The sequence below is a fragment of the Canis lupus genome, chromosome 12 (genome assembly GCF_003254725.2).
Source record: "Canis lupus dingo isolate Sandy chromosome 12, ASM325472v2, whole genome shotgun sequence".
Taxonomy (NCBI): Eukaryota; Metazoa; Chordata; class Mammalia; order Carnivora; family Canidae; genus Canis; species Canis lupus.
This window is the reverse complement of record NC_064254.1, coordinates 2,716,430-2,737,751: the sequence shown is the minus strand read 5'-3', so window position 1 is coordinate 2,737,751 and position 21,322 is coordinate 2,716,430. Positions and strand designations below refer to the sequence as shown.

The following is a 21,322-nucleotide window of genomic DNA, read 5'->3' as shown; positions in this document are numbered from 1 at the left end:
CTAACACCTCTGGTTACAGAGGGGAGTAATCTGGTGTCTCGCCCTCATTTTCTGTATGGGGTGGGGGTGGGGTTTAGGAAAGATGTAAATAAGTCTATATTTATTCTGTAAGAGGCTCTTATAATGATGCCAGGACCCTAACATTCCCTAACTCTCACCTATGTTCATTTTCTCCCTATTCCAGGGCCCCCCTGGCCGGGCAGGACTCCCTGGATCAGATGGGGCACCTGGCCCTCCTGGCACATCTCTTATGCTCCCAGTGAGTTGTCTTCTGGGGTTTGGAGTGGGAACAGCAGGAGAACTGTGTTCTATCACCAAAAACCAGGAGACCAGGAAACTAAGGAGGAATCTCTAAAGAACATCAACACAAAGAAATTGATCTTTGAGTTGGATGGACTAGGCCTCATTAGATGACCTAGAACAAGACATGGATCATCTAGAACTGGGCAGAAAATCCTATGTTTCAGGGACTCTAGAACCAAAGGAGTTTTTCTAGAGGAAGAAGCCAGAGAGTGGGGGAGGAAGACAGGAGTAGAGTTTCTGAAAACTGCTGCATGATTCTCTAAAACCTTCCATGGAGACACTCGAGGAGGGTATGGGGTGGGAGGTGTCCCTGAACCTGGGAGATGGGGCAGAAGTGTTGGATGAAGCCTTGGGCTGGGAGGGTCACATGGGTTTCCTGGAAGAGAATCTGGACCTTTCTTTCTCTCTACCCCTCAGTTCCGGTTTGGCAGTGGTGGGGGTGACAAGGGTCCTGTGGTGGCAGCCCAGGAGGCTCAGGCCCAGGTGATTCTGCAGCAGGCACGGGTGAGTAAGTCTAGAAGGGATCTTGGTGAAGGGAGGGATATGGAGAGCAAGTGAAGACTTTAGGAGGGGTTGGAAGGGTAGGTTGGAGTAAATGTGGGGCAGGGTAAGGTCTGGGTTGATTTGGAGCTGAGAGGGAGGTTGGGGAGAATCCAAGACCGTAAAGTGAGGATTAGGAGTGGAGGGGTGAATTTGGAGGGTGTACTGGCGTTGGGAGTTCTCCTGCTGCCTCTTCCTCAGCTGTACTGTGTCCCCTGCTCCCGTAGCTGGCGCTCCGTGGACCCCCTGGCCCCATGGGATACACAGGCCGCCCTGGACCCTTGGTGAGTGAGTTGGGTATTGGGATAGGGAGTTCTTTATTTGTGTGTGTGGGTATGGACAGTTCTGGAAAGGGACCAGGTTGAAAGTTATTTTGCTACTTTTGAGGAGGGCTTTGAAGTCCTTGTTGGGTGTGTCCTTCAACTTAGCCAACCTCTCTTCTCTGTCCCAGGGACAACCTGGGAGCCCTGGCCTGAAGGGAGAATCTGGAGACCTAGGACCTCAGGTGACAAGTCCCACCCATCTGATTCCCCCATCCAGTGCCTCCCTTTTGGTCCATGCTCTTTAACCCTGCTCCTGACTCTCCCTCCCCAGGGCCCCAGAGGACCTCAAGGCCTCACAGGCCCTCCTGGCAAGGCTGGGCGAAGGGTGAGTGGGGTGTGGTGGGTGTCGGTAGGAGACAGGGATCGGAGTGTGGGGGACTGTGCCTCTGTTTGCTCTGAGCCTTGCTTTGCATCCCTAGGGCCGAGCAGGTGCTGATGGAGCCCGAGGAATGCCTGGAGAGCCTGGAGTGAAGGTACCAGGCATGGGTCCCTTTCTGATGCCTGTGACTTCCAGCCCCATCTAAGCTTATTTTTTTTTTGGGGGTGACCAAGGTTTCCCATGAAGTGGCACCTCTCCATGCAGGACACAGTAGGGGTGGATGGGGTGGGAAAGGGGCTGGGACCTCATTAGGCCTGCCCCTCTTTCCCTAGGGTGACCGAGGTTTTGATGGACTCCCAGGGCTACCTGGAGAGAAGGGACACAGGGTGAGTATCTTGGGGGTAATGCATTGTGAGTGATGAGGGGGTGAACTTTCTATGGAGTGGTGTGGAGGAGGGATCTCAAGGTGAGGGAAGGAGGCTGAGCATGCCAGCAGGAGCTTAATGGATGAAACTGGTTGGTTAATTTAAGAGGGTCAGTGTCTGGCTGTACTGGGGGCTCTGGGGTCCCTCTTACCTAGTCCCCCATTTTCCAGGGTGATACTGGTGCCCAGGGCCTTCCTGGCCCACCCGGTGAGGATGGAGAGCGGGTAAGTATTGTGGCCAGGACAGGGGCTTGGTATGGGAGAAGTGTGGAGGGTGAAGCTGATTTACTATGTCCTCCTCCTCCAGGGAGATGATGGGGAGATTGGGCCTCGGGGACTGCCTGGAGAGTCGGTGAGAGGGGGTTGGGTTGGGGTTGGCTCTGGGGGCTGCCAGGGGAGGGGTATGGACACAGGAGGGACCCATTATCTCTTTCCCACACATACCATATCTTTCCCTCACCTTATTGCAGGGACCTCGAGGTCTCCTGGGCCCCAAAGGCCCACCTGGTATTCCTGGACCCCCGGTATGTGACTATCCTTGACTCCTGACCCTGGCCTCACCCCCTGACCTTTCCAACACTCCACCCTTCCTAGCTGCCTCTCTTCCCTCACCTCCAGGTCCCCCACCCTGCCCCAACCTAGCTCTGCTCCAGCATCTAAGCCCAGGTGCCCTTCTAGGGTCATATGATACAGTGCGCCAAAGGCTCTGAGCATAGCTTAAAACATTTTTTCAAGAAAAACAAAACAAAACCCCACAAACCCACAGACCCATAGACCTACGCCCTGTAGATCTGGGCTGGCTGTGTTTGCTTAGCTTTGGGATGATCTGGAGGTCTGACCAATGTAGGCTGCCCCGTCCCACCCTCTGGAATGACCGGGTCTCTCAGAAACCACAGGTCTGCCCAGGGCCCTGGCCCCATCTTCCAGCCTGCTCATGCCCCTCTCCTGTTTCAGGGAGTCCGAGGCATGGATGGTCCCCATGGTCCCAAAGGGAGCTTGGTGAGTAATGGGCACAGAGGCACCACCTGAATGTTAGCCAAGGTCCTGTTTCCTTGGTGATCATTTTGACAACCCCCACCCCCCCACCCTCCCGCCACCTGCTTCTGGTTCTTGCCCTCCTGCTGTCCCTGTTGGGACTCAGGTCTCTACCCTAAGTTTGTTCTGTCCCCATCTTCTTTTGACCTCTACCTGGTTGCTTGTTTTTAGGGACCCCAGGGAGAGCCAGGACCTCCTGGACAACAGGGCACTCCTGGAACCCAGGTGAGCCATCCTGTGCAACCTGTCCCCATCCGGGCTTCCCCAGTGGGTCAGACCTTGGATGGAAATTAAGGGTCTCAAGCCCCACCACTCATGCCCTGAACGGGGATGTTGGCTATGGGAGAGAGCAGCCCACCCCTGTGAGGCTCCTGTAACCTCTCTCTCTCTCTCTCTCTCTGTCCCTGTAGGGTCTTCCCGGCCCCCAGGGTGCCATTGGCCCTCATGGAGAGAAAGTAAGTGACTAAGTGATTTGAGGGACAGGGCATGTGCTGGAGGGATGTAGGAAGAGCCTTAAATGTATGGCTAGGACTTCAGCCATGGTCTGATCTGATCCTTCCTGTGACCCTGAGCCTCCTTGTCTTCCTGCAGGGTCCTCGAGGGAAACCAGGGCTCCCTGGCATGCCTGGCTCAGATGGACCTCCGGTGAGTAGGTGCCCACCTCTTAATCCAAATTCGACTTGACTCTCCACCCCAGTGAATGACCTCCAGATGTCTTTGGTGACCATCTATGCAGTGTGTCCTTCACACTGGGGGGTCCACTGGTGGTGCCTGCCCGTGGTCAGTTGGCTTCATCAGGGTCACAAGGAGAAGTTGGGTTAAAGAAGTAAAGGGAGGCATGCAGGGAAGGTGACAGTGGCCAGTGGTCACATTCTCCTTTCCCTATCCCCAGGGTCACCCTGGGAAGGAAGGTCCCCCTGGAACCAAAGGAAACCAGGTGAGATCTTCCATACCTGCTTTCACCCCTGAGGGAGTTTCCACCCAGACTCTAGGGCCTCAAAGTCCTTGGAATTTCCTTGTTTTATCATTCATGTGGCTCTGAAGTATTCTAGGTATCCAGACTCCGAGGTTGTCTCTACTGTTTCTTCCACCCCTTGAGGGTTCCACCCCTTTTTAGATACCTTTCTTTCTTCTTCCAGGGTCCATCTGGACCTCAGGGTCCTCTAGGATACCCAGGACCTCGAGGCGTTAAGGTAATGGACAACTAGGCTGGGAGATAAAGGACTATGTCGGGGCAGCCAGCTGGGATCTCAGGAGCTCGATCCTTCCAACCTAACCTCCGTCCTCAATCTCTCTCTCTGTCTCCCTTGTAACTCTAGGGTGTGGATGGAATTCGTGGTCTAAAGGGTCATAAGGGTGAAAAGGTGAGTGATGTGCCCCCAGCTACCCAGCACCTCCATCCTGCCCCATCACCTCTTCTGCCCAGCTCTTCCCCCCACTTCCTTCCATCCAGCCTGCCCTGCACTGCTCTCCAGCTTTGAAATCTACCCTTCCACCCATGTTTTCTGAAATGCTCCATTTTATCTCCTGACTGCCCCCTATCATCTCTGGTGACTTCTCATCCCTGTCTTTCTCAGGGCGAGGATGGCTTTCCCGGGTTCAAAGGGGACATGGGTGTGAAAGGTGACAGGGTGAGTAGAAACCCACACATGGCCCCCAATGCTAAGTCCTGATGTTCCTCCATATTGGAGCCCCCAATTACCAGCCTAGTTCCCAAAACCCCAGACTCCCCATCTCCCGTGCTCTTCTCCTCTTAGAGCCTGACCCTGCAGCCTTCATCTCACCAACCCAATAGTCACAACACTCTTCCTGTTCCTGTGGGGCTTCTTGTCCTGCAGTAGTTTCTGGGACCCTACTCAGCCTCACCGAGGCCCACCTCTCCTCTTGGGGCCCAGCCAATGCCACCAGTCCCTGACACCTCTTCAACCTTCTTACCCAGGGAGAGGTTGGAGTTCCTGGTTCCAGGGGCGAAGATGGACCTGAGGGGCCGAAGGGGCGTACTGGACCCACTGGAGACCCTGGCCCACCGGGGCTCATGGGTGAAAAGGTGACAGGAACGTGGAGGGGATGAGGGCCTAGGCACTGGATCAGGATGGGCGTGGGATGCCAATAGCTGGAGTCAATGAGGCATTTGAAGACCATTATATATTAATTATGCTCCTCTCTGTAGAAGGCATCGCCTTCCACTGACAGTTGGAGTGGAGGTGGGGCTATAGAAGAAGTCATGGAATAGTCTGTCGTGAGAATTTACGTGATACGGAGGTGGGGACAAGGCATGAAGCTGGCATAAGGAATGTAGGTATGAGGCAGAATGGAAATGAGTCCAGACTCAGAGCAGCAGGAATTCCAAGAAGGGGGAGTCAGAGGAGGTAAGAACAGACCTGCAGAGCTGTCAGTAAGCCCTCACTGAGTGCCAACACTGCACCTGCTTGTCCTATGAGTCCTGTGGGGCAGCCACCCTACAGCCTCCTGTTGCAGACAGCTTTCACTGAAGTCCCAGCAAGTGAAGATGCTTCTCAGTAACCCAGCCCATGAAGGGCATAGCCTGGGTTTGACCCCTAGTAGTCAGGCTGCAGAATCCCTCCACCTAACCTCTGCTCCGCAGCTGGCTGGGCAAGGCAGGCCCTGAAGCATCAGGAGGAAGGGGGTGCGTGCCAGAGGGACTTGGGGTGGTATGGGGACATGGCCAGAGGCCATCCTGAGCATGGTGTGTGCGGGCCTGCCAGGGGACTGGTCTTGGTGGAGTAGGAGTGTGTGCCGGAGAAGGGAAGCTGAGGTCCACAGGTAGGCAAGGGCTAGATCACAATCCCCAGGAACTTCATGGAGCCACGGATTTAAAGACACAGAAGAGGTGAGATGCCCAGCATCAGTGGGGGAAAATCCACTCTCAGGAAGGAGAGATTACAAAAGCCAGGCAGCCCAGTGGAGTACGAGATGAGGGGCCAGGGGGCTGAAGGTTTGCTGGGGAGCCTTGATGGGTAGGAGCTGGCTCCTGTCTCTGGGACTTGGGATCTCCATGGATAGATGGTCTGTGACTCCTCTTGCCCCTAATTGCTCCCTGTCTCTCTACAGGGCAAGTTAGGTGTTCCTGGTCTGCCCGGCTACCCTGGACGCCAGGGTCCCAAGGTGATTTGATGCCCGATGTGTGTCTCCTCCTCTTCTTCCCTCCTCTGACTCCTGATTCCAGGAAGAAGAGACTGACAGCAGTGGGGGGCCCTAGAGCGAATTTAGCCTAATCCCATTCTACAGATGGGAGAATAGAGAGCCAGAGAGCAGCAGGGGCGGACTGGGGGTTGTCCAAGGCTGCCTAGTTACTGGTAGAGCCCAGATCTCCCACCCTGCTGCCCCCTTTTCAGGACTTCTCAAATCTTTCCTTCTCTCCACCTCATCAGGGGTCTCTGGGATTTCCTGGTTTTCCCGGCGCCAGTGGAGAGAAGGGAGCCCGGGTAAGCCCGGGGAAGGGAGAGGGTGTGGAGTGCAGGGCTGCTCTGTTGGTGGAATTGGCCCCGGGTGAGGTGTTGTTTCTGCTTCTTTCCCACCAGGGCCTGTCGGGGAAATCAGGGCCTCGGGGAGAGCGGGGCCCCACGGTAAGTGTGGAGGGCAGACATGGAAATCAAGAGCCAAAGAGGTGCATTTGGGTTTTTCTGACAACTCCCCTCCCCTCTCTTTAGGGTCCACGGGGTCAGCGGGGACCCCGAGGTGCCACTGGGAAGTCTGGAGCTAAGGTTAGTGGTCTTGGCAGGGCTTCTTCTGCCATCTGCTGCTTAATCCAGCTCCCTGTGGTCTCCCTCCTCTGACCTCCAGATGCTAGAAGGCAGTTCCTCTTTCCCCCTGACTCTCTTCCCCCAACAGGGAACATCAGGTGGTGACGGCCCCCATGGACCCCCTGGAGAAAGGGTGAGTGCAGCTTGAGTCTCCTGCTCCCTAGCGCTTCCTGAGGGGCCTGAGTGAAGCCCTCATCTCTCACCCCTGGGGTAGGGTGGGGGAAGCTGCACCCCTTGCTTATTCTCCTGATTCAACCCGGCTCTGTCTCTAGGGTCTCCCTGGACCCCAAGGCCCCAATGGATTTCCTGGCCCCAAAGGACCTCCGGTAAGATGACCTCTGACCTCTGACGGCCTCTGGTTCTATGAATCCTTCTTCTCCTCCAACCTCCTTCCCAGCCCAGAGTTCGCTTGACATCTAAACCCCTTCCAGGGTCCCCCTGGGAAGGATGGGCTGCCGGGACACCCAGGCCAGAGAGGAGAAGTGGTAAGTAACGACCTGGCCCCCTCGGACCTTCACAGTCCAGAGCCGTCTAGAAGGCCCACCAGGGAGGTTGTTGTGGCAGAGTCAGAAGCTGGTGCTGCTCAGACCCATGACCAAGGACTCGGTGGTGACTCTGCCTTTTCTCCAGGAACCTGGGGTCTATCCCAGTGTCTATGCCTGACGTGCTTTGACTGCTCTCTCTCCTTCCTCTCTCAGGGTTTCCAAGGGAAGACTGGCCCCCCTGGCCCTCCAGGGGTGGTGGGACCTCAGGTATGTCTGCCCTCGGGGGAGAGTGGACCCCAGACCGTGGAGGTCATCTGCTCCTCTTTTCCCTTTTCCTGATCACATGGCCTAGCCCCTGCTCTACCTGCCCCAGGTGCCCTGGGTGGGGATTTGGAGCAGGGATCTCAACTTCAGCCTGGTTCCTGGGCCAGTTCTCATCTCATTGTGTCCCAGAGGGGCAGTTCCGCAGTGGGAACCCTGGGTGGTGCAGTTAACTGCAAACTGGGGAATTAGGCCCCAGCACAGCGGCCTAGGAGAGCCCCAGGAATTCCTCAATAGCCTTGGGGCAGGGATAAGGGCTCCAGGGGGCTTATCTTAGGGTGGCAAGGGTGGCCTCTTTGGCCAAGGGGCAGAGGATGAGCTTGGAGTCTTTCCGTCTCATCCCCAGGGAGCAGCAGGAGAGACGGGGCCCATGGGGGAGCGAGGTCACCCAGGGCCCCCAGGACCCCCTGGAGAGCAGGGACTGACTGGAACAGCTGGAAAAGAAGGGACAAAGGTGAGTAAAGGGTCAGGCAGAGGGGAACTTGTGAGGACTAGAGTCGGGGGTGGAGGGACGTTGCTAAAGGGAACAGATAATTGGGGATTTGACAAAGGCCAGAGATCTCTCTGTCCAATTTGGGAGCATGGCTATGTGGCTCATCACATTTTGTTTCATTTTAGGGTGATCCTGGTCCCCCAGGGGCCCCAGGGAAGGATGGACCTGCTGGTCTGAGGGGCTTCCCGGGAGAGAGAGGCCTCCCCGGCACTGCCGTGAGTGTGATCCCCGTCTCCCAGCAGGAGAAACAAATCACTGGGCATCACCCCCACTCCTGTTTCCCTGAGCCTGTCTCCCCTCCCTCCCCTTGTCCTTCCCTGCGTGTCCCTTGGACCCTCATTCTTAAAATATCCCACCTTCCCATCTCATATCTGTTGCTTAAATCTCTGGTTCATAGGGTGGACTCGGTTTGAAGGGAAACGAAGGTCCGGCTGGTCCCCCTGGCCCTGCAGTGAGTCTGGGGGCTTTGGGGGGCAGGAGGGAGGAACCAGGAAAGAGTGGGTAAGGAAGGATGAAGAGTGGCATCTGGATCTAGGCAGGCTGTGGGACTGGGCAGAGGGTATCTAGGATCAGCCATAGTGTGTTCAATTTTGGGCTATTCTCCTGGGAACCATGGTCAGGACTCCTCTGATGTGGGTGGGCTGTGATGTCCTCCTTGGGGGTCTGACTCCATTTCCTGTCTCAGGGCTCCCCTGGGGAGCGAGGTGCAGCAGGATCTGGGGGACCCATTGGCCCCCCAGGGCGACCAGGCCCACAGGGTCCCCCTGGAGCCGCAGGAGAGAAAGGTGTCCCGGTGAGTGCGGGATCCCCGGGTTGGTGGGGGGAGACACTGGGGAGGGGTCTGTGAGCTGTGAGCTGCTGGGCCATGGAGGATGAGGGTTGTCTCCGGGTCATGACTTCTTTCTTCATTTCCTACAGGGTGAGAAAGGCCCCATTGGTCCAACTGGCCGAGATGGGGTACAGGGTCCCGTGGGGCTCCCTGGCCCTGCTGGACCCCCGGGCGTGGCAGGAGAGGATGGAGACAAGGTGTGGGGACTTACAGACCCTGGGCCAGTCTTTCCAGATGAGATCATTGATCTGTGCACGCCTCCTACCCCCCCACCCCTGCCTTATTTTCCCTGCCTACCCAGGTCCTTATGCTAATATCTCACCTGCCTTGTCCCTGCAGGGTGAGGTGGGAGATCCCGGACAGAAGGGCACTAAAGGGAATAAGGGTGAACATGTAAGTGACTGTGACTTTTGACTTCTGACCTCTCGCCTTTAACCTCATTTCCACCTGGTCTCTCTCCCTGTCCTGGTCTCTCTGACTCTCCTTTTCTCCCCAGGGCCCTCCTGGACCCCCTGGGCCCCTGGGTCCTGTGGGGCAGCCTGGAGCAGCGGTGAGTGACTGATGCCTCATCCCCACCCTCAGAGGTGTGGGCAGCCTCCAATCTGCCCCCAGTTCCCCTTTGCCCCTGGGGCTGAGTGTGGGGACGGGGCTCTGGGCCTAGTGCACAGCTCGATGTGGGGTTTGGGAATAGAGATCTCCTGACCCAGGACCATCTCTGTGTCCTTGCCCCTGCCCTTCCTCCACCTCAGGGAGCAGATGGGGAGCCCGGAGCTCGGGGACCCCAGGGACACTTCGGGGCCAAAGGCGATGAAGGAACAAGAGGATTCAATGGGCCCCCAGGGACCCATTGGCCTGCAAGTGAGTTGGGGGCTAGAGGCAGGGGCTGAGAGGTGAGGTCAGCATGGGTCTGCTGCCCCCTACTGGCCCCTGCTGCTGAGGACTGGGGGGCATGTGGGATGGAAGGGAAGGGCACTGCAGGGTCTGTCTACTTGGAGCTGTGCTCTGGTGGCTTGGTCATCTGGGTCTGTACCCTGTCCCCCCCCCAACACAGGGTTTGCCAGGCCCCTCGGGTGAGAAGGGAGAAACCGGAGATGTGGGCCCTATGGTGAGTGCGACCCCCTGGGCCCAACCCCACCTACTAGTCACCCCTATCCAGCACCTCCAGCATCCCCTGCTCCCTGCCGGCTGCTCTCTGGCGTGGCTGCCCCCCTCTCTTGCCACCCTCTCAAGATGTCTGCCTCCCCCAACCCTCTGGCATTCTTATGTGCCTACTGCTCTTTCTTTCTCTTCGCTTCCCCATCTTTGCTGTATCTGTTTCCCCAGGGACCACCCGGCCCCCCAGGACCTAGAGGCCCAGCTGGACCCAATGGAGCTGATGTGAGTCCTCTCAGCCTCTCTCCCTGCAGATCACCATGGCCAGTCCTGCCTCCCTTTCCCTAGACTATAAACTCTAGTCTCATCTCAGCTGCCACGAGAAGCCACCTGCCCTGGAAGGCCTCCCACTGTCTCACTGCTATGACTCGGGTGTTCATTCAGGCTCTGCCCCTGGAATGGCACCTCCTCCTTTAAGCAATGACTCCTATTTCTGTTCCTCTTCCAGGGCCCACAAGGTCCCCCAGGAGGTGTTGGGAACCTGGGTCCCCCTGGAGAGAAGGTAACAGGGAAGGAGATGAGTGAATGGACTTGTCTTCGGGGTGGTATGAGTGTTGGGTTTCTGCCAGTTTTGGCAAGAGAGAATTATATGTGAGAGACTGAAATATCAGGATTTTTTTGGGGGGTGGAAGGAAGTGTTTGACCCCAGTCTCCTTGCAGGGGGAGCCAGGAGAGTCAGGATCTCCAGGGGTCCAGGGTGAGCCAGGTGTCAAGGTGAGTGAAAACTCTGAGACCCTGCTCCCTAATCCCCATCACCCTAATCAACCCCAGCCCCTGGTTGCTGTGATCTCTTGGAGCTGGAGCCCCTCCACAGCCTAGGAGCCTGTGCCCCCGACACTCTGTGAGGCTGGACCTCTGGGTCTGAGTGAGCCCCACGCTCTTTCTTTGAAGGGAAGAGGGACCAGAGGACTCCCTATGGGCTTGACTTGATGTATGCATCCCGCTGTCACTGAGGGGGTAGAGGGGAGGCTGAAGGTGTCTTGGAAGCAGGGGCTGCATCCTTGACTTTCGAGAGCCCTTTGGGACCATCTGTACCCTCTACTCATCCTTCAGGGTCCACGCGGGGAGCGTGGGGAGAAAGGAGAGTCCGGGCAACCAGGAGAGGCAGGACCACCAGGGCCCAAAGGCCCCACCGGTGATGATGGCCCCAAAGGGAACCCTGTGAGTTTGGGGGGGCAGGGCTGGAAGGGGAGGCTTGTGAATGAGAGACCTGGGAATGTAGGTGTGTTTGAGTGAGAGGATCTTGGAGTAGGGGGAGCCCAAGAGTGGGGGATACTTGGGTGGGAGGCTCTGGGAATGAGGTCTTCTGGAAGGGACATATGAAATCCAGAGAAAGTGAGAGATGCCTTCTGATTGCCTGACAGCATCGGAAAGCATGAAGTGCAGGAAGTGAGGAAAAGCAAGTGCAGGAGACCACCTTCGCAGGGCATGCAGGCGGGCACTATGGGCAGAGAAGGAGAGGTGTGACATGGGGGTCTGTGTTAGTTCTGGGTAGGCTTAGGGGCTTATGACCTTGACCTTGTTCTCTGCATTAGGGTCCTGTTGGTTTTCCTGGTGATCCTGGCCCTCCTGGAGAAGGCGGCCCTCGGGTGAGTCTTCCCTAGGGAGAGAATGGCGGATAGAGAGTAGGTACCTGGACAGGACTTTGTGTGGCTGATGGGCTTGAGTGTGGGAAGCTGGGGGGTATGGCAGGGCAGGCAGAGAGTTGGAAAGATTGGCACTTTTGGGGGTGATGCCAGCCAGGTTGTGGCAACCCTTGACCTTGCTTTGTCCTTGCAGGGCCAGGATGGTGCGAAGGGTGACCGAGGAGAAGATGGCGAGCCAGGACAGCCTGTGAGTGACTAGTGCCCCCTCCCTTCACCACTGAGCCCAAGCCTTCAGGCCCATTGTCCCCTTTTGATGCCCTGCTCCTGAAAGTTCCATGGACTGGAAGCTAAATGCTCACGCATCCTTATTCCTCCCTCCATAGGGATCTCCTGGTCCCACTGGGGAGAATGGACCCCCTGGACCACTTGGAAAGCGGGTAAGTGAGGTGGACATCCAGGACCTTGAAGTGCAGTCCCTGGGCAGGGTGGATAGAGGGGAGTGGCAAATGGGATGGGCAGGGAGGTGCCTGGGATGGGGTGCATATGTGTGTGAACATTTGTATCTGTGAGTGTGCCCTATATAAGTGAGTTCGTCCATTCCTGGGTTTTGCTATGTATCTTCTTGCCAGGGGTGGTGGGAATCACCAACTGATCAGAGTGGACACTGATCAGGAAGAGGAAGGGGCTAGCTTTCCCAGAGGGCTTCCCCACCCTGCCCCCGCCCCGGGCTAGGCCCCTGGCTGGTCCCCGGGCCCCCCCCCCCCCCCCCCCCCCCCCGCTCGGTGGATTAACTGGATTAACTCTCCAGTTGCTGCAGTAGAAGGGCACTAGATGGTGTGGGGGCAAGTGGCTCTTCACAGAATACACAGAACTCCTCAGTATTTTAACAAGTGGTACAGCTATACCAGCTCGTCTGTGAATCAGCTTCTGTGACTCTGCATGCACAAGTGTGTGTGTGCGCACACAAGGAAGTCTGTGTGTGCATGCATGCTCACATGCGCACAGTCACTGGAGGCCAGAAGGACAGGAGGGGAAAGCAGTTGAGCCTGGCAACTCCCTACCTATCAGCTTTTCCTTCCTGTCTTCATCTGCAGGGTCCTGCTGGCATGCCTGGTCCTGAGGGGCGGCAAGGAGAGAAGGGAGCCAAGGTGAGGGAGAGGCCATCCTGAATGCTGGAGTGTTCCCTCTATCCCCTGGCACTTCTGGTTTCTCAGATTCCTCTCTCCAGACATCTATGGCATGTCGAGCTCCTCCATGTTGAGCCTCTTGCCCTGATGAGGGTTCCCTATACTTATTCCTGCTCCAGGGGCTCCTGGGGACTAGCCTCTCCTTTCTGCCTCATCCCATCTGCCTTGAACTCCTTACCCCCAACCATATCCCTTTCCTCTGCATTTTAAGACTCATTCCGTGCATGTGTTTCAGGGGGATCCTGGTGCTGTGGGTGCCCCAGGGAAGACAGGCCCTGTGGGTCCAGCAGGCCCAGCAGGGAAAACTGGTCCTGATGGTCTCAGGGGACTCCCAGGCTCAGTGGTAAGTCATGGAGTGGAGAGGCTTGGCTGGGGTAGGAGGGGTCAGGGGCCTTTGGAGGGTGCCCATATGAGGACAGTTCTCCTGACCTCTGTGGTCCCTTTGGCTCTGCAGGGTCAGCAAGGCCGTCCTGGGGCCACAGGCCAGGCTGGACCTCCAGGTCCTGTGGTGAGTGATTGTGGATTGGGTGGGGAGGGTGGGGGTGAGGACGATGGTGCTGTCGCCTGGCAGTGGGCATGCAGCGGAGGCCTTGGACCAAGTGGGAAATGGCAGTGAGGAGAGCTTGGTCCCACCTTCCCATGGAGAGAGTGACTTCCTGTCTCCCCACAGGGACCCCCAGGGCTTCCTGGCCTCCGGGGTGATGTTGGAGCCAAGGGCGAGAAGGTGAGTGACAGACTTATGGCTGGGCATCTCCCCTCATCCACACCCTGAGTGCCCAGCACTGTGCTTCAGACCTCCAGCACTGAGTCTTTGGAGGGTCCTTACTCAGACCCTGGGCCCGAGTCTCTCTTGTCTTCTGGGCTCTGACCCTTGTAGGTTCCTTCTTCTGCATCCCTGTGTCTCCTCTTTGCCACCCCCTGACCACCTGTCCCTCCTCCAGGGTCACCCAGGTCTCATCGGACTGATTGGTCCCCCTGGAGAGCAGGGAGAGAAGGGTGATCGGGGACTTCCTGGCCCTCAGGGCTCTGCTGGACAGAAGGGAGAGACGGTGAGGACATGGTCCTGGAAGGTCTGGGAGGATGAGTGTGGGGATTCATGTTGGGGGTGGGTGGGGTGGCAATGGAGACTCAGCGTAGGGGGACGGAGGATGTGGAGGAAGACCCACTTGAACCATGCCTCTCTTCTTCCTAGGGTATGCCAGGAGCATCTGGCCCTATTGGTCCTGGAGGGCCTCCTGGCCTCCCCGTGAGTACCCCATCTGTTCCTCATTAAATCCCCTAAACCCCAATGCTCCTCCCTCCATAATCCCTCAATGGCTTCCATGGCAACAGCCAGCAAACAAGAATAGGCCCCAGTGTCCTCCATATGTCCTTACACCTGCAGTGTTTCCTCCCCCACCCTTCCAGGGCCTCCCATATGTCTCCGAGTCCCCTCATGCCTGCCCATCCTGTAGGAAAGCCAGGGTCTTGTGGACTCATGACTTTGCCTCTCCATTCCTCCATATCCCAACCGTCCCCTGTGGTGACTACCTCTTTCTTATTCCTCATTTCATAGGGACCTGCTGGCCCCAAAGGAGCCAAAGGAGCCACAGTGAGTGATGCCCCAGCCAACTCTGAGCTCTGCTCCCTTCCGCCAGCCAGACTTGACACTTTCCAGGGCAAACATGCTCTCTCCCAGGGAAACTCCTCATTCCCAGCCCAGAGATTGATTTGACCCTTCTGTGACCTTCATTGCTTGCTTGACCCCTTGACTCCACCATGACCTCATTTACTCCTCTGGCAGGGCCCAGCTGGACCCAAGGGCGAGAAGGGCATCCAGGGTCCTCCAGGACACCCGGTGAGTTACAAGTCAGGGCCTGCTTCTCTGACTGTGCCTGTCGTTTCCCCCTCATATCATCCTTGTCTCTCACCCTCTCCACCCATCCCTCCACCCAGGGCCCCCCAGGCGAAGTGATCCAGCCCCTGCCCATCCAGATGCCCAAGAAGACTCGGCGCTCGGTGGATGGAAGCCGCCTGATGCAGGAGGACGAGGCCATACCGGCTGGGGGCGCTCCGGGCAGTGCTGGGGGGCTGGAGGAGATTTTTGGTTCCCTCGACTCCCTGCGGGAGGAGATTGAGCAGATGAGGCGGCCGACAGGGACCCAGGACAGCCCTGCCCGCACCTGCCAGGACCTGAAGCTCTGCCACCCAGAGCTGCCTGATGGTCAGTGCCAGGCTCAGGAGACAACGGAATGAAAAGCCAGATGGATGTAGGGGCTCTTGGGGGAAGGTGTGGGGTGGGGGCTCGGAGCTCGGGGCTTGGGACAGCAGTTCTTTACCAACCAGGTCAGAAGTATTTCAATATTTAACGGCTGATCTGGTCCTCCCAGTGTGCACCAGCTCATGATCAGCCCGCTGCCTACAGGAAGTGGCACACATGCACACACATGCATGTGTACACTTGTGCTTGCATTTATACTAACGGGCACATGTGTGCATCTACAACCACCTATTGTACTGATGTGAGGGTGTCAGTGCTCCTGCCTCCCCTGTGGGAGCCTGGGGGTACTGCTGAGGGAAGGGGTCCCTCAGATGGGCAGAGTGTAGGGTGATGATGGAATGAAGTATGGGTGGGGGTGGTATTGTAGGGACTCTGGGGGAGAGTGGGGCCGGGAGACCAAGGGCGTGGTGGGGAGAAGTGGGGTTTGGAACAGCAGGGCGGGGAGTGGGAAAGGGGTCAAGGAGTGTCTTGAGTCCTGCCTGTGGGGGCCCTGACCCTTCCTTCTCCCTTCCCTGACAGGAGAGTACTGGGTTGACCCCAACCAGGGCTGTGCTCGGGATGCCTTCCGGGTTTTCTGCAATTTTACAGCAGGAGGGGAAACGTGTGTGACTCCCAGAGATGATGTCACGCAAGTGAGAGCTGGCCCCTGACTTTCCTCCCCTGCTCCTCTGTGCAGCCCAGTGGCTTCTGGGTTTATGTGACAGGTGCCCTGGCCCCTACAGAGCCTTTGCCCCTTCTTTCCCTGGCTTTTATCCTCTTACCAGCCCTCTGCCACTCTGTCTCCTTCCCTTGACAACCCAAGACAGAGTTTGCCTTTTGTTTGCCCTCAGTAAGTCCTCCCTGTCTCCCACTCTGGCCCATTTATCCCCCAGCCCTTTCTGCCCAGTGAGTCCCCACCAAGAACCCTGGGCTGGGGACCTTGTGTCTGTAGATGCTTCGCAAGCCCTGCTCTGTCTGCCCCTCATCGCTGTCCTCTCTCCCCCAGTTCTCTTACGTGGACTCAGAGGGCTCCCCGATTGGTGTGGTCCAGCTTACCTTCCTGCGGCTGCTCAGCGTCTCAGCCCACCAAGATGTCTCCTACCCATGCTTGGGGGTGGCCCGAGAGGGTCCCCTGAAGCTCCGGGGGGCCAATGAGGATGAGCTGAGCTTGGAGACCAGCCCCTATGTCAAGGAATTCAGAGATGGCTGTCAGGTGGGAGGCAGGAAGAGCTGGATGGGGCGCATCCCAGAGTCAGGCTGCAGAAGACCTGTTGGGTAGAGGCACCTGGAAGACCAGGAGGAGTCCAGCTTCTTGGTGTCAGATGTATTCGAGGGAGCTCAGACAGGGGCGAGGAGGGTGGGAAAGATGGAAGGTGGGATTCACCTTTGGTGCGCCCACCAGCAGCATGCAGAGTGAGTCATACAGGCTCGTGCACACATTTACACAGGTTGCCCGACAAGCACACAGGTGTGCAAACCACCTCCCACACCCTGAAGGCACAGGAGCGCACAGACACTCCCAGCCTGTACAGACATCCCCAGAGTTGCCTGGACAGGGTCACACATGGACATACACATGTGGAATCATGTCAGATATCATCACACAGTGACACCACAGACACGTGGGGTTCACACAGACTCGCACAACTACCACAGGTAGATGATCTCCAAGATGAACCCAAAGCTGTAGACAGGCTCATGAGCACACATGTGTGCGTGCACACACATGTGCACACAAATCCAATCTTCCTAGCTTTCCTAATCCTGACTCTCTGGAAGAAATTTGAGGAAGAAAATCTAGCAAGTCTGACCACATGACAAGGATGGGCAGAGGAGTAGGGGGGATAGCACCTCAGGGCCTCAGAGGAGAGGGGAACCTGGGCCTGAGGCTGGGGGATCTGTGGGCTCTGTGTGTGCCTCCACCAAGCTCACTGCTCCCTCTCTTCCATCTTCCTCTCAAGACACAGCAAGGCCGGACGGTGCTGGAGGTGCGGACTCCTGTGCTGGAGCAGCTACCGGTGCTGGACGCCTCCTTCTCAGACCTGGGGGCCCCCCCAAGGCGGGGAGGGGTGCTGTTGGGGCCTGTGTGCTTCATGGGCTAGGACCTTCTCTGCCTGACTCTGTCCGCCGAAAGCAGGCCCACCAGGAATCTCACAGCATCAGCTCTGTGCCACCTCCCAAGAGGGCTCCTCACCATCTAGAGGGCTTTGGGCCAGGGCACCGAGAGCCCCCAGTCTGGGGCACACCAGGGAGGGTGAAGCGTGCCGGGCACCCCAGGGGAGGGGTGGCACCTGGGGCTCTTGGCCCTCCCACCCGGAGCCTGTGACCTGTTAGGCAGCCGGGACCCTTATTTAAAACTCACCTCCCGATCGCCCCTAAACAAGCAGAAGAGAAGAGAAAGGACACTGTGTATTTTGTATTTAAAAGTAATTAATTAATTATTTAAAGAGCGGAAAACAAAACAAAAAAGATAAAGAGAGAAATGCCAACAGGAACCAGCAGACTTTGGAGACAGGGCTCACCCTACTCCTTGCCTCAGGGCTTCCTCAGCGACTATGGGGAGCCGTTTCCAGGCCAACCCCCCCTCCCTCAGCCTGCCTGTAGCACCCACTGTGAATGTTGGAATATATGGTCTCCTTTGCCTCAGGGTCTGACTCTCTCTGCCCAGGGGCTTTCTCGGCTCCACCAGGGTGTTTGGCTCCCCGACCCACACACAGGCTGTGTCTCACTTGGTCTGGGACTTGCAGGAACTGACTGTTACCTGGTGAGCAGGCCTCCACCACTTCCCACCCCTTCCCCCCGGGGCAGGGGGAGTGGAAGGGTGAGGGGTGAGAGCAGGGCTGCTTTCAGCACTGTCAAAATACCAAAACTCGTCCTTATCAGCCAGCCAGTCACCATGGCTCTGAGCCCCCGAGCAATCCACTACCACCCTGGCCACTCTGGTCCCACCCCTGAGCACCCTCTCGCCTTCCCTGATCCCATAATGGAAGGGTTAATGTGTGGCATCTGGATGGAAGGGACTCCCGGGACCTTGTCCAGCCCTCCGACCAGTTTCCTTTCTGACTGATGGCTAAATAATGTGATCGTCTCCTCTAGGGCACATGTGTGTGTGGTGCTTGTGTTGTTATTTCAACCCTAACCCCAACCCTGCCCAGTACCCCCTCTTTGCCAGCTGAGCCTTTTCCAGAAATGGAAGGCTTAAACCTTTTGCCCAGAGGGCCTGTCCTTTTGTGGTGCTGGGGCCCAGAAAGAATTCATAAAACCTGGCTGACAAGTCCAGACTCACGAGCCCATCAGGCAGGAGCCCAGGCTTCTGTGTGATGCAGGTGCTGGGCTGTTTCTGGGTGAGGGTGTGCCCGTCTTCCTCGTGTCTGGGTCAAACACGACATCCCAGCACCCCCACTGGCCATCTTTAGGGACCTCAGGGTTGAAAGGGGGGCCTTCCCTGGTCTGGTCTAAACTCTGCAAATGAGAGGACTGAGGCTCATGTCCAGGACAACGTTTCCTGCCCCTGTGCCTCTGGTCACCTCCTCCTTCCCCTTCAAGTATGCCATGGTCCTGGCTGCTGTATGGTCCAAGGCCACCTGCACCTGCATTATCGGCTACTCTGCGTCAAGGTGCCCAGTGCTCGTCCCACCGAGAGCGGCACGGCCCCCACTTACTCCTTTCCCAGCGGCTCCTTTCAGGGCTTACTCAGTAGCTCTGTGCCCTCCGGGTCTGGGCAGGGCCCTTCTGTTCAGGGCAGCCGCTGGCCGGGCACCCCTAGCTGGCCTCCCACCTCTCCTGGGGCTTCCCATCCCCACAGCAGCACTTCCTGGCTCCCGCCCGTCCTGGCAGTAGAATAAAACTTATTTCAGGGCCTCCTCCCAACCCGGAGGCCCCTTCTTCGCTGGAAGCCGGGCTGCGCGTGTGCCGGTGAGCGTCGCGCACCTGCAGGACCCGAGTCCCTGGAGGCGGCGCCCCGTCCCTCCCGGTGGATCCCAGGCGTCACAGCCTTGATCGTCCCCGCCCCAAGGACAGAACCCCAATCTCTGAACCCTTGGAGGGGTGGATCTGGCTCAGTGTCGACAGGAGGAAACTTTTTTTTTTTTTTTTTTTAAGATTTTATTTATTCTAAGAGAGAGCAGCAGAGAGACAGGCAGAGGGAGAAGCAGGGAGCCCGAGGTGGGACTCGATTCCGGATCCCGGGATCACGCCCTGAACCGAAGGCAGACGCCCAACCACTGAGCCACCCAGGCTTCCCCCAAAGAAGCTCTTTTATGGTCTGGAAGTGCAGCCTGAAATCCACGGTGGGCAGGAAAACCGTTTGCAGATAAAAACGAAAAACCACCCCTCCCTCTCCCCCGCCAGCGCATCTCTCCGCCTCTGCTGCCCCCTGGTGCCGGTGCCAAGACTCCGGCCTCCTAAAGCGCAAGCGGAGTAAGACGGAGTAGACGTTCCTAACTCGCTGTCCCTTCCTCCGTCACCCACTGAACCCTCCCGACCCCACTCCCCAAACCCAAGAGGAGTCCGCATGGAGGGGAAGCCCCTGATCCCGTCTTTCCGGGGTGAGGCGGTGGATGGGTTTCTGGATCCCTTACGTCCTCGGTCTCAATCTCCAAGTCCTGATGCTCCGGGCAGACCTCTCCCCTTCCTCCTGGGCCTCCGCTGGACGGAAGGGCAGACCTACATAGATCCTCGGCCACACTCACTCCCAGCCTAGCTGGCCCAGCGCTGAGGCTTCTCGGGGCTCTCAAACTGGAGCCAAACCCACAGAGGTTGCCCCCAAAGCACAAAGGGGAGTGTCCCCAAAGGTCACTTTTGGTCAGATGCTCTGAGCTCAGAGGGCTTTTCTCCATGGAAACAATGCCATACATTCACTCAAATAACATTTATACACGGCAGTTGGGTCCCAGGTCCAATCCACAAAAGCCTATTTAGCTAGAATGCCAACCAGTCCCAGACAACAGTTTTACAAGCGATTCTGTGCCAAGTTGCCGCTGACGATGCCAGAACCACAGCCCTCTCCTTGCAGCGGGATTTCTGCCTCCTCCGGGGCAAGCGGGGGCCTGGCTCTAAGGAAAGATGGGAGGATTTGAAGGGCAGGGCTCCAGAGGTGGGAATTTTGGGATGGGGCTGGGTGTGGGTAGCGCAGTTGCCCTGAGATCTAAACATGTGGGTGCTGGCAGTGGCTCCAGTGGATTGTGGGCATTGGAGGCTTCTGGATAGGGTGGGGCGGGCATAAAAAGAGAGGCTTTGGAGAGCTACTTTGGGTCTGAGTGGGTCAGAACACAAACTCTTGCAGGAAGGGCTGGTTCTGAAACTCTTGACTGCCTCTCAAACAAGTTTAACTTGAACGCAGTGAGGAGGGGGTCACTACTGATGTTTGGAGAGATAAGAGATATGACAGGTTTGTGTATTAAGGCCCCACCCAGGCTGGATAAGGCTGTGAAGGGCTCAGACACAGACCCCCAGCCAACCAACCACAGGAGGGTAGTGAGATTTAGCGAGAACGCCTGGGGATGGGTGCTCTAGCCCTTCACACTCTTGGAGCTGCATCTTAGCCCTGCGCCAACATTTTTGACATGGTAACTTATGGTCAAAAAACAACTTGTAAAATTTGGACCACTTAGATCACTGTACCTGGGAGCACTACCTATCCCAGAAGGCCTTCCCCTCCTTGGCTGTGTTGCATGCTGGGATGTGTAGTTTCTGAATGGATCAGAGTGGTGTAGATAGAGACGGATAGGGAACGGAGTGGGCCAAGGTAAGGCTGTAGTTGCCTCAGAAAGAAGGTGGTGACCCAGTTTTGTGGTTATGAAGCCCCTATTCCTGCAAGTTTGGTGTCAGCAGGGACTGTTAGGGCCATATCCTAGTTTTTTCCCCGGCCAGCTGTGCAGGTCATAGGCCGCGGTAACGTTTCCTAGCTCAAACCTGTTCAGGTGAGCAGAAATCACCCCTGGGTGCTTGCAATTGGCTTTCTTTCATTTTATTTCTTCTCATCCTCAGGGTAGTTTCATGGGAACTGGCAGTGCCAGCTGACTGCTATCTCAGTAGGGAAGACCTGTCCCACTGGTCCTTGAATGAAGACCAGCAACATCTAGGGGCACCCCCCCCCTAGGGCTGCCCTCCAGTATCCACGATGGCAGAATATGGCTCAGTGAGAGTCAGCCCATCACTGTGCCTTCCCTCAGGTAGCAGGTGCATGAAAATCCACGTGTCTATTTTGCTCTGGCTTCTTTTCTATTAGTAACATTAAAAAAAAGATTTTATGTATTTATTTGAGAGAGAGGGAGCGAGCATGAGTGTTGGAGGGTGCAGAGGGAGAGGGAGAAGCAGACTT

General features: G+C 57.0%; 1 protein-coding gene across 7 annotated transcripts in view; it reads left to right on the top strand.

Moving 5' to 3' along the window:
* Positions 1–18,100, top strand: part of COL11A2 (collagen type XI alpha 2 chain) — a 29,842-nt gene extending 11,742 nt beyond the window's left edge. For all 7 annotated transcript variants that reach the window (XM_049091993.1, XM_049091992.1, XM_049091991.1 and 4 more), the window contains 55 exons: positions 185–259; positions 721–807; positions 1,071–1,127; positions 1,295–1,348; positions 1,438–1,491; positions 1,586–1,639; positions 1,818–1,871; positions 2,081–2,134; positions 2,217–2,261; positions 2,380–2,433; positions 2,864–2,908; positions 3,116–3,169; positions 3,355–3,399; positions 3,536–3,589; positions 3,837–3,881; positions 4,084–4,137; positions 4,264–4,308; positions 4,522–4,575; positions 4,884–4,991; positions 6,017–6,070; positions 6,337–6,390; positions 6,487–6,531; positions 6,616–6,669; positions 6,797–6,841; positions 6,981–7,034; positions 7,140–7,193; positions 7,407–7,460; positions 7,861–7,968; positions 8,133–8,222; positions 8,405–8,508; positions 8,693–8,800; positions 8,926–9,033; positions 9,176–9,229; positions 9,333–9,386; positions 9,586–9,694; positions 9,888–9,941; positions 10,160–10,213; positions 10,437–10,490; positions 10,649–10,702; positions 11,042–11,149; positions 11,524–11,577; positions 11,768–11,821; positions 11,958–12,011; positions 12,669–12,722; positions 12,997–13,104; positions 13,216–13,269; positions 13,432–13,485; positions 13,703–13,810; positions 13,954–14,007; positions 14,317–14,352; positions 14,545–14,598; positions 14,697–14,964; positions 15,541–15,653; positions 16,007–16,213; positions 16,962–18,100. In XM_049091993.1, the coding sequence (XP_048947950.1) occupies positions 185–259; positions 721–807; positions 1,071–1,127; positions 1,295–1,348; positions 1,438–1,491; positions 1,586–1,639; positions 1,818–1,871; positions 2,081–2,134; positions 2,217–2,261; positions 2,380–2,433; positions 2,864–2,908; positions 3,116–3,169; positions 3,355–3,399; positions 3,536–3,589; positions 3,837–3,881; positions 4,084–4,137; positions 4,264–4,308; positions 4,522–4,575; positions 4,884–4,991; positions 6,017–6,070; positions 6,337–6,390; positions 6,487–6,531; positions 6,616–6,669; positions 6,797–6,841; positions 6,981–7,034; positions 7,140–7,193; positions 7,407–7,460; positions 7,861–7,968; positions 8,133–8,222; positions 8,405–8,508; positions 8,693–8,800; positions 8,926–9,033; positions 9,176–9,229; positions 9,333–9,386; positions 9,586–9,694; positions 9,888–9,941; positions 10,160–10,213; positions 10,437–10,490; positions 10,649–10,702; positions 11,042–11,149; positions 11,524–11,577; positions 11,768–11,821; positions 11,958–12,011; positions 12,669–12,722; positions 12,997–13,104; positions 13,216–13,269; positions 13,432–13,485; positions 13,703–13,810; positions 13,954–14,007; positions 14,317–14,352; positions 14,545–14,598; positions 14,697–14,964; positions 15,541–15,653; positions 16,007–16,213; positions 16,962–17,102 (3,978 nt within the window). In that variant the 3' untranslated portion in view covers positions 17,103–18,100. The remainder of the gene's footprint in view (positions 1–184; positions 260–720; positions 808–1,070; positions 1,128–1,294; positions 1,349–1,437; positions 1,492–1,585; positions 1,640–1,817; positions 1,872–2,080; positions 2,135–2,216; positions 2,262–2,379; positions 2,434–2,863; positions 2,909–3,115; positions 3,170–3,354; positions 3,400–3,535; positions 3,590–3,836; positions 3,882–4,083; positions 4,138–4,263; positions 4,309–4,521; positions 4,576–4,883; positions 4,992–6,016; positions 6,071–6,336; positions 6,391–6,486; positions 6,532–6,615; positions 6,670–6,796; positions 6,842–6,980; positions 7,035–7,139; positions 7,194–7,406; positions 7,461–7,860; positions 7,969–8,132; positions 8,223–8,404; positions 8,509–8,692; positions 8,801–8,925; positions 9,034–9,175; positions 9,230–9,332; positions 9,387–9,585; positions 9,695–9,887; positions 9,942–10,159; positions 10,214–10,436; positions 10,491–10,648; positions 10,703–11,041; positions 11,150–11,523; positions 11,578–11,767; positions 11,822–11,957; positions 12,012–12,668; positions 12,723–12,996; positions 13,105–13,215; positions 13,270–13,431; positions 13,486–13,702; positions 13,811–13,953; positions 14,008–14,316; positions 14,353–14,544; positions 14,599–14,696; positions 14,965–15,540; positions 15,654–16,006; positions 16,214–16,961) is intronic.
* The last annotated feature ends 3,222 nt before the right edge of the window (positions 18,101–21,322 follow it).